General features: G+C 34.9%; 2 protein-coding genes across 2 annotated transcripts in view; both read right to left on the reverse strand.

The window, feature by feature from the left end:
* Positions 1-3,265, reverse strand: part of LOC129219279 (L-aminoadipate-semialdehyde dehydrogenase-phosphopantetheinyl transferase-like) — a 43,787-nt gene extending 40,522 nt beyond the window's left edge. Inside the window, exons 1-2 of the mRNA XM_054853617.1 lie at positions 2,467-3,265; positions 12-228 (exon numbers count right to left, since the gene is read on the reverse strand). Of these exons, the coding sequence (XP_054709592.1) occupies positions 12-228; positions 2,467-2,643 (394 nt within the window). The 5' untranslated portion in view covers positions 2,644-3,265. The remainder of the gene's footprint in view (positions 1-11; positions 229-2,466) is intronic.
* LOC129234556 (myosin heavy chain, non-muscle-like) overlaps positions 2,701-11,149 on the reverse strand; it is a 199,433-nt gene continuing 190,984 nt past the window's right edge. Inside the window, exons 11-12 of the mRNA XM_054868577.1 lie at positions 11,091-11,145; positions 2,701-2,776 (exon numbers count right to left, since the gene is read on the reverse strand). Coding sequence (XP_054724552.1) covers positions 2,701-2,776; positions 11,091-11,145 — 131 coding nt within the window. The remainder of the gene's footprint in view (positions 2,777-11,090; positions 11,146-11,149) is intronic.

Genomic DNA, 11,149 nt, shown 5'->3' on the forward strand with positions numbered 1-11,149 from the left:
TAAAGCAATACCTCTGAGCTCAGTTTTCATTACATCGACTCCAACGTTGAAGTGTTTCTCTGCAGCTAAGACACAGAAATCTCCATTGTGTGACAGATTAAAATCAACTTTTTCCTGATTTTCTCCTACTAGAAATGGTTTTCCTGATTGTGTCCGTGAAAAAGTAATCTTGTCATACTCAATTCCAGTGGATATATTGACTGCTTTTCTCATCAAAAGTTGACCAATCTAAAAGATTTTTTTTTATCAAGAGTTATCTATTAGAAGAAAAAAAAATGTCACTTTTTCTGAATGCATGTTGAATACAAGACAAGTATCAGGTTTTAGGTACCGTTGAAGGTGGTAATGATAAAACTGGATGTTTTCTTTGATTATTACTTTAAAGATTTATAATCCAAAGGTTTTCAAGCATGCATACTAAAGAACAAAATAGAGGAAATGAAAATAATTATTACAGCAAAGAAATTAGATATTATTTGAATTGCTGAGACTTTAACAACAGATCATGATACAAACTTATTCAGGGAACTTAGTCCCAAAAACTCATAAAAGGGCTGCATGCACAAGTACAGGGACAGAATAGGTATGTAGTCAAAGGAAAACTGGACATTTTGGATGTTTGTCAGCAAATTACAGCAGTTATCCAAAAACTTATATCACAATTGGATTGTAAATACTGCGTTGTTGAATAAGTTATTGCCAGGGATGAGTGGACTCAACTAAAATTTTCTGAAGACTGAAATTTTAGGAAACTATAAGGTAGCTTGACCCCCCCCCCCCTCCCACACACACACTTTAAAAAAATTCTTCAAATATGAATACAAAAACAATTGGGGGAAAAAAACATTTGAATTTTTATTTTTTAAACTAATTTAGCTTTAGAATGTGCTGTCAGCCCAAACTTATCAGAAATGGAACCAACCTAAAATTTTCAGATCACAAACACCCCTGGTCTTGCTATTTTCCAACAAATGGCATTACGAGAAAAAATTGCACTACTTTATGATAGAGACAGATTTATATACATGTATTATAAGCAAGTTTGAAATTTAGTGTATGTTATTTCAAGGAAGTGCAAACAGCTTTACAGCTTAAATGTTCAATTTCAAGACAAAAAAAGAGTAATTTGCAAGGAACTTTACTGTATTATTTCATTCCAAAAAAAAAAAAAAAATCTGACATTGGATATCAGAGAATTTTTCTTGAGACTTACAGCAATCATTTTCTGTCTGAAACAGCTATGACAATAATGATTTTGATCTTGAAGATAAAGAATGCTCTGGTGTACTGAAAAGGTTTGAACAGGTCACACCGAATGATACTTTCTCGGGAAATTGCAAGAGACTGAGCGATTAACCTGAACATTGAAAAAAAAATGGTAGCTTTATGGGCAGACACACAAAAACATCATTTTTCAGCATGACAAAGCTTGTGTACTTGTTGAAATAGTGGTAAAAAACTATTTGGAAACACTAAAGTGTAAAATCCTACCCTACTCGCCACATTTACCGGACACTGCCCATTTTGACTACCACTTGTTCTGGTTAATGACACATAACCTGGCTTAGCAGCACTTCCATTTTTTTGAAGAAGCCAAAAATTAAATCTACTGTTCAATATCCTCAAAAGACTCAAATGCTGCCGGAAAGATGGGGGAAAATAGTGACTAGAGATGGGCAGTACTTTGAGTGTACATGCATTAAATGTTTTTTTATTTAAATAAAACATTAATTTTAACAAAAAAAAACAGCAACAACTTATTCAACATCCCAATATTTTCAAAATACATGAAAACCATTAAAGCACTCAGATGGAGAATTTCTTGACCTCATTTTGCAATTACTGCACATAGGGATAGTTTCTCTGTTTTTAGTTGAAGCCAGTAAGGAATGATTGTACCATTTCTTTATCTTTCTTCGTCCTCTGTCACTGATTTTTAATGCAACTAAGTTGCCTTTTTTTATTTACTTACATTGTGTAATACTTATTGAATCATTAAATTTTTCGGAGTTTTACTTCTTCATGAAACTAACAGTTCCAAAATATATTAGATAACTTAATTGTACATCAGGATTCTATTCAGGTGTAATACAAATGAATCATCTAAACTTGAACATTTTATTAATAACATACATAAGTTATGATTATGTTTTTTTTTCCATGTATGTTAAAATCAAATTTTCATACACTACTTCTCCTGTTTTAAACAATTCATAAACTGGAAAAGTCCAGTTGTATTTTTTTTTTCTTTTTTGCGCAACTGGAGTTTTCCCAAGGGTGCTGCGTGGCCTCCTATGTGGTGATTTTTCTTGCAAAATGTCAAGTCATTCTGACCAGTAGTTTTAAAGCTAGAGCCTTTCGAAATCATAACTTCAATTATAATCACCCTGTATTTATCCAGAATATAAGTTCTGAAAGAAACACAGCTTAATAGTTTAAGAATAATAACAATCATAATTAAACTACCAAAGAAGATTTGCAGTCTTCTGCGTAAACAAAACGATTGCATCGAGTTACTTCATGTTCTGGTACGCACTGTAAACAATATTTCCACTGATCCATAGTTGGACTCCAGTCACAAATATTAAAGGCCCATCTTATACTTGAAGCAGGAAAGCTGGACTTGATCATTTTGAGACACATTTGTGATCAAAAGTACAAAAATACTCCAATCTGTACAGGTTGTATCTTTGGTCAATCTCACATCTTGAGAAGTCTTGACTTGATCACTAGCCTCTTGACTACTTGACTACAATGAACAATGTCCATACTAGGGCTAAATAAAGCAGAGAGTTAAAAAAAAGAATTAGATTGACCAATCCTTTTTAATTTTACACAATATCAGAGCAATAGCAAATAGCAAGTATAAACTCTAAGCTAGAGGGCTTCCCAAATTTTGTTGAAAGCAGTTTTTCTTTTTAAATGGAATATTCAGTATGGACATCTGTCATTAGAGTGTAGATACTTGTAGTTTGCAGTCAAACTTAATTAGGAATATTTTTTTCAACGCAAAATAAGTGGGTTTATGGATAAAAAAGACTAAGACAAAAGCCAAGCTTTTGTTTTTTGTCTACATTATAAAAAGGGGTCCCTTAAAATCTTGAAGTATGTGTATGCAGCAATCTGTAATTTTGTGCAATTCACTAATAGAGAGATATGTAGATCATTAAGAAGTGCAGACCCAATGCTGTAAATTACAAAAATGCAATAGCGATGACCAGCAACAGACTCCGGCCGCAGCAATGCTTGTTCTAGTCAATCTATCGATTTTTAATGAAGATCAAGCGCTCTCTTTTAAGTTCATCCCCACTGCAAGTAACAGCTACTTCAAGTAAACTAATTCCAAATACCTATAACCAGTGGCAGATTGGTTGAAAAAATTGGTCCTGGCCTTAGGAGATGTAGCGGCCCCATAGCTCTTAAAGATATTAAATTTCACCTAACGATTGGGATATCACTTAAATATGAGGAAATTATGCTTAACAACTAAATATGTTTTATTTAAACAAAATTTAACAGATAGGAACACTTCTGTGCTTTAATGGTGAACACATTGATACAGTATTAGCTAAACCTTATTTTGGGGGGGAATTATGATTGTAATTGTCCATTAAAGTATTTTTATAATGCCCAGAACTTGATTGAATATTTCCGTAATGATAACACTGCTTGGTTAGTATATCCTTTTCTGAAGTCATAACAAGTAACTTAATTGCCCTGTTATATGAAACTGATCTAGCAATGTTCATGGGTGAAAGACTAGGGCCGTCTTAAAACGGGATGGGTCTATTGACACAAACATACATTAATGGGCCCTGTCATAAACATTCCCTTTTTTATACTGTCATACCCTGACGACCCCCAGACTCGATGCGAGGTCAAAAACCTGGTGGGAGGGGTCAGGTACGAGTTTTGCAGCTCCTTAATTTTTTCTCAAATGCATGTATCAATACAAAGAGAGAGAGAGAGTGGACTTAGCTTTATGGCTTCTGGGAGTCATTAGAGTATTAGCAATATAAATTTAATGGAAAAATTAACATTGAGTCTGAAATAGGGGGTCCAGGAGGCCTCTCCCCCGGAAAATTTTCGAAATTGTAGTCTTAAAAACTCAATTTTAGACAATATCTGGTGATGTTATGAGAGCGTAGGTACAGGGCTTTTCCTGCTGCAATTTTTCAGAAATGGAAATCCAAAAACAGAATTTTAAATTATCTTTGAGTATATGGTATGAACAGCGATTCTGGGGGCTCTACTCTGAAATTAAAAAAAATATGTTAGCTCTGTAAACGACATTTTAAGAAGATCTTTGGGGACTTTAAGTCGAGATAGATTCTGAGGCCATCCACCAGAAAATTTTCAAATTAAAGTCTTAAAAGCCTTTTTTGGTAAAGACTAGGGCAACGGCAGTTACTCGAAAGTTAAGTTCCAAAAACGAAATTTTTGCTGACCTTCAGTGATGTTAGGAAAAAATTGTTTTCAGGATGCTTGCCCCGGAAAATTTTCGAAATTGAAGCACTAAAAACCAGATTTCAAACGTTCTTCATTGATGATGCCAAAAGAGAGGAGGGGACGGGGCACTTTCCCAGAAAATTTTTGATACCGTTAATTTAAAAAGTTTTAGACCATCTTTGGGAATTTTAAAAAATGGGAGAGTTTCGAGTACTTTCATCCAGCAAATTTTTGAAACTGGAATTCCATGTTATGGCGGAAGTGGATTAGGCTGTTCTCTTATGAAGTTATTCAAAATTGAAGACCAAAAATTTAAATTTTACACGATCTTCGATGATATTAGGAGGGAGGGGGGAAGGTTCTGGGGACCACCAGAATTCTCTCGGCATTGGCTTTTATCAACTTATTTTCTTTTTAAACTGAGGGGATCGAAATGGTGAGTTTGTACAGCGTACAGAATACTTTGTTTTGTCAAAAAATGTTTGAAACTCGCATTCCGGCGGTCTTTGGCCTTTGATTTGATAATTTCAATAATGTCGAGTCTTTCATGCTCCTCAATGGTATTTTAAGATTGCATTTTTTAAAATAATTTTATGGAAAAAATATTTTGTCACTTTAACTCCAATTGTTATAAACAGGGTCACCGAGAGCAAAAGCAGATCCGGGACATAAATGACATAGGTCAATTTTTTCACAGGCCCCCTTCTACACCTTTCACCTTTAGGACATTTTACCCACTGAGCGAGTTCAGTTCCAAGCCGGGCCCCTATTCCCAACTAAGCTGACATGACCTCATGCTGGCCCTTGTTGTAAGTTGCATTTTATAGCAATTGAATCGCTGATATTAAAACGGGCGTAAGTCACCATTTTTGACAAATCGAGATAATAATGGGAATTGGTACTGTGAACGGCAGAACACTTTCAGCTATCATGTCGTGCAGGGCTCCCAAAAAGTATCTGTTTGTTAAAAGGTTTTCTCAGTCTTCACAGCGTCTCCAAAAAGAAGCTAAGGCGTTTACGGGGATTGTTAAAAGGAGGAGACACTCCAAAAGAACTGCACACTCAAGCTCCTCGACCAAATTTTTAAGATTTTCGCCATTGAAATCCACTGAATGGTGGAGTATATTAAATCATTTCCCACAAAAATGTACCACTATTTCAGCAGAAAAAACATCTAAGTCCCGGACAAATATCATGCATTGATTCTGGCTACAAGAAAAAATCCCTTCACTGTCAAAGTGCTACGCCCCAAAGAAGTCAAAGATTTCAGTCAATGGTGGCCAGAGTTTTATAAGAAATCCTGCTTCTCTTTGAAAAAGACCCGCTCGGGCCAAAAGAGAGATTATCACGATTTATTCTTCGGGGTCAGTTCTAACAAGATATACGTGTTTGATTCTTCAACACATAAGATCCTTATTGCTTGACCTTCTTAACTACAACAGTTACAAACTCCTGAAAATCAAGAACATCCCCAATCTACCAACTACGCCAGCATACACTCACTGATCAGGTGCCCATCAATGAAAAGAAGTTGACTAACATTAGAAAGCTCCTCTTTCACATTCCCGAATAACACCATGGATTCTACAACATGATCCTCTCTTGGAAAAATACAGCTTCTAACGCCAACCAATTTGTAACATTTATACAATTAAAAATATCTTTTAAATAAGTGCAAATAACATTTTTTTTACTGCCAAAAACTGACTGATTTTGAAAAGGGCGTAAGTCATCTAATTTGTAAATTCAGTATTTGATCCAAATTAAATCGGAAATTAACCAAAACTTCACTGAACAGATGTAAAAGCAATGCTTTTGGAACGACTACTATATATTTATAATAACTAATTTGTAACTTGAGATAAACGGTTTTATCAAGTTTTCTCAAAATCAATTACTGGTGACTTACGCCCTTTTCAAAATCAGAGATTCAATTGTGAATTGTCATTTATAAATAAAAGCGTCAAAGAGACCAAAAGTATTTTAACTTTTATGACCGCTAAGGATTCCCTGTTTTTCTTTTTTTTTAAAATTTATTCATTTATTTTTTATTACGCCACTAAAAATATATTGGCAGCCCCAGACCCCTACTAACACATTCTAAACACATGCACGCAAAATTTACATTTTGCTGTTAGTAGACGGGTCCGACAGACTTAGCTATTAGTTGATCAGCCCACCGGGCAAATGCTGGTTGCCTGCCGGCTGTATCCACCAATGCCTACAACCTGGGGAATCAGCAGCGCAGCAGTGTTGCCAGATTGGGGGAATTTTCCCCATTTTGGGGAAATCAGGTGCTCTCTGGAGAAATTTTGGGGAAATGGGTTTTGAGGGGAATTCTTTGGGGAAAATTTTTTTTCTTGGGAAAACCTGGGGGAAAAAAAACTTCGAGAAAAATTCTTTTTTGTATTTAAATTCGCGTCTTGACATCTGGTAGTCATATTGTTTGTATCAAACAGCGTTGGTTTTAGCTTTGCTCAACTTTATGGAATTCGCATTTCACATTATGTGGAATGTTATGCTACAGAATTCGCATTAATAGTTCTGCGTGAGTAACTAATTAATACCTGAAACAGGCAAAAATAAGTCTGATGAAGAATGTTCTTGGATAAATATATACAAAAATCATAGTTTAAATGTACGTACAGAAGCAGAGTAGTAAATGCGAGTAGAAAAAAAAATATTTGGCTTTTTCTTATCTCTCGGTCAGGCGCTTGTATTTATGACTAGTGGCACCCGCATGACTTTGCTCGTAGTAGAAAATTAAAAGGTGTTTTGGTTCCCCTGTATATTTACAAATAATGCATGATGAATTTTTCGCCAATTGGCTTGCCTGCGTTACGGTTCCACTTTATGATAACTTGGTAATTTAGTCGTTCATCTTATGATAATTTTGCTCGGGAAAACGTTTTTAAAATTGGAATAGAAAAAGAATCATTTAAAGGTGCACACCTCCATGCTACAAACTAATTCTTTGCCAAATTTCATGAAAATCGGTCGAACGGTCTAGGTGTTATGCGCGTCACAGAGATAATGACAGAGAGACTTTCAGCTTTATTGTTAGTAAAGATAAAAAAAGATAAAGAAAACAAAACAAAAAGTAAAAAAAAGCAAAAATGGGAAGGAAAAAAAAGTTGGGGAATTTTATAAGAAAATTTGGCTATTTGGGGGAACAATAATTTTCACAAGAGAAAAATATCAGAGGAAAGTGATTCATTTTATGAAAATATTAGTGGAAAAATAATTTTTGAATTTGGGGAATTTTGATAGAAAACATCGCTTTTTGGGGAAGAGTTGGAAGGGAATTAATTGGCAGGGGCGGCATTTCAGCATTTCATTTGGGGGGTCGAGTTTCTTAAGTATGTATTACCACAGTGCGATCCCAAACACACATTAGCTAACAGGAAGTGGTCATAAAATCAGTTTAATATGAATGAAAATTAGTGTTTGGAAACAATTAAAATTTTTGATTCATTTTCTAATAAGTTATCATACAAAACATCTCGATACTAAAATTTTCATACCTTTTGGAAAAGTTTTAATGCATGACTTTTGGAATTCGGAAAAGCAGGGAATCGTGTTACTAATCGTGTGCCAATATTGTGCTGTTTTGCCAGTGCAGCTAAATAGAAAAGATGGTGAAAAAGCTCATGCCCTTTAGCATGTATGACTTCGTTTGAATTTTTTACCCGTTGTGTTTCGAAAATAATTCTCTAACTTCCTGAGACATAAAAAAAAAATTTTTCTACTAGCTGAACTGATTGGAATACATAAAAAATAGTTGAAGTAGCAAAGTTATGTATGAAAACACTTTTTATATCTTGCTCTTCAAACTCACCCAGGCAACTTCAAAAATTATGAGATGCTTAATTTTTCATCATTGAATAACGTAGTCTCCTCGGCGTTGACAACTTCAATAAGATGTCATCTACCTCCAGTTCTGTTATTCACTATTCCAGACTGATGAGTCCATAACAAGGACGAATCTGCAGTCTCTGGTGTGAGAAATGATCTTGTCGGTATATTGCTTGTATTTTTTCTTGCCTCATGCTAAAAATTTTACTCATAATTGAAACGTTTTGTTTTTGTTTTCAAAATCCAATCCAGATATAATAGAGCCAACCATACAGAAAAATAATTATCATCAAATCTTGTGTTAATTTCATTCGAAACTAAATCTATTACTTCATACAAAATATTTAAAAAATCAATGTTCCACTTCACATCATCATGTAGATTTTTGTCACTTTTTTTTTTTTTTTGCGCCTTAAAAAAACTGATTCTGAGGAATCACGCTTCATTGAAATATACATCTATGTAAAATCTATTTTCAGTTTCAATTGTAGATTGAATTATGGTAGTATGGTGCACAGATCAATTGTAGATTGAACTATGGCTTGAATAGTCCAAAAATTAAGGGTAACAGATTATGAAGATGATTTGATAGAGTAAAGCATTTTTCAAAAACTTTCCTCAATACAAATTGAATAAAAATTCGCACGAAGTCATACATGCCAAAGGGCAAGAGCTTTTTCACCATTGAAAGAATCGTTTTGCAATAATTCTTCCAGTCGTCAAATCGCTGCTTTGAAGTTATCGAAAAATGTTTTTATGGTTTTAACTCTTAAAGACCATCTTGTATCATTCCAAGATTGCATAATTATAGAGCCCCATAAAAAGTATTTGTTGATATGTCTTTTTAATTCAATAATCACATGCATTTTAAGAAGTTACTATGAAAACATATAATGCATGAATGAGCACTAAATGATGAAAAAAGTTAATGTAAAACATCAAGGAATTTTCTTGTGAACAGAACACCTTGCAGTCACACCACTTTGCACGGGATTCTCATATTGGACATACTATCATACTCATATTGGGAACACAAGTATGAAATATTTAGCCTATATGAGGAAATGTCTTCTTTAGTTAAAATTAACATGGTTCTCTATCAGCTTTCTACATTCTGAAAAGGCCGGAAAATACTTCATGAATTTCTAAGTCATCATCCAAATAACGAAAAACACTTATTCTAGTCTGGGAATGCGTCGAGTTTCATCAAATAGTTACTGAAAACCAGTGAGATTTTTTTTTTTTAATGAACATTGATTCTCGACTTCCATAAATTGAATTTACCAATTTTTCTATCATTCTATTCAAAAAATTTGGGGGTGCGACCGCCCCTCTTGACCCCCCTATTTGCCGCCCCTGGGAATTGGGGAAATCTGGATTTGACCATCTGGCAACACTGCAGCGCAGCTGGGAAGCTCGTCATTGTAGTAATCCCGAGGTGGTGGGTTCAATTCCCGCCCTTTGCCCTATGTTGTAACTTCCATCTCTGTGCTGTTAATTCTGTCCTACACTATGTGCCTGCATTGTGCCATCTGTCATATTGAACTTGAGTTCATAAGCGGTTTCTGTGTGGCCAAGTACACGAACTCAAACAATTAAATTACAGTAGAGCGCCGATTATCCGAACTCCAATTAACCGAACTTCCAATTATCCGAACCGTGTTTTTCGCCTTTTAAAATTTTTTAACCGAACTTCCAATTATCCGAACCGTGTTTTTCGCCTTTTAAAATTTTTTTCCGAACTTTATGCGAACGGCATATTTTTCATCCAAAACCTATTTTTTTTTTCTGTCCCTTCCAACCAAGCTTTCAATTACGTACGTACTCTTTTTTTTCACCCTGTTATCTATCTTTTTTCTTTTCTTTCTTGGCGTACAAATTTTAATCCGGAAACTGCAAGGTATTTTTGGGGAGTTTTGTTAGTGGGAAGAGAGAACACAAAAGGTTTGAAGAAAGGGGTTGAGAAACCAAGGTCAAAGCACAAAATTCCTGTTTGCATTCTTCTCCCCCCACCCTCGCTGTGGACACGTGGGGAAAAACTAGTTTGTGTGACGTATCTACGTTGACAAAGTGAGTTGCTCAGAATCATGTGCTCTGCTTTTTTTAGAGTTTGTTATCGTCGATATCGGTTGCTAGCCGCTGTTAATTCTTGTTGTTAATAGAGTTGTTAGTGGTTGTTACTAAAGGTTTCTTGATAGCGGTTGTTGATTGCACCAGCGATCTAGCTCATTTCTTTTTCTGCAACGAAGGTGAAAAGATGTCTGGGAAGCGAAAAAGAGTTGTTCTTTCGCTAGGAGACAAAGGAAAGATATTGAAGAGGCTGAAAAATAATGAAGCCGCTTCAAAATTAGCAGCGGAGTTTGGTGTAGGAAAGTCTACAATATCAGATATTAAAAAAGAATGAAGAATCAATTATGAAGTATTTAACGGGACTTGAAAGTGAGCAAGGAAGCTTAGATAGAAAATCGATGAAAAAATCCTTTGATGATAAAGTAGATAAAGCTTTGCACATGTGGTTTTTGCAGAAACGCTCATCTGGTCATCCCATTTCTGGACCCTTATTATGTGAGAAGGCACTATTTTTCAACGAAAAGTTGAATGGAGAAAATACTAATACATTTCAAGCAAGCTCTGGGTGGCTTAGAAATTTTAAGCTACGGCAGGATATACGCGAAATCGGATTGCATGGTGAAAAATTATCTGCATCTACAGAGTCTGCTACGAAATTCGTAAAAGAATTTATTGAATTTGTAAAATCAGAAAAATACGAAGAAGAATTTATTTACAATGCAGATGAGACCGGCCTGTTTTGGAGATCTTTACCCAGAAAAACATTAGCATCTGG

This window comes from Uloborus diversus, chromosome 1 (assembly GCF_026930045.1).
Source record: "Uloborus diversus isolate 005 chromosome 1, Udiv.v.3.1, whole genome shotgun sequence".
Classification (NCBI taxonomy): domain Eukaryota; kingdom Metazoa; phylum Arthropoda; class Arachnida; order Araneae; family Uloboridae; genus Uloborus; species Uloborus diversus.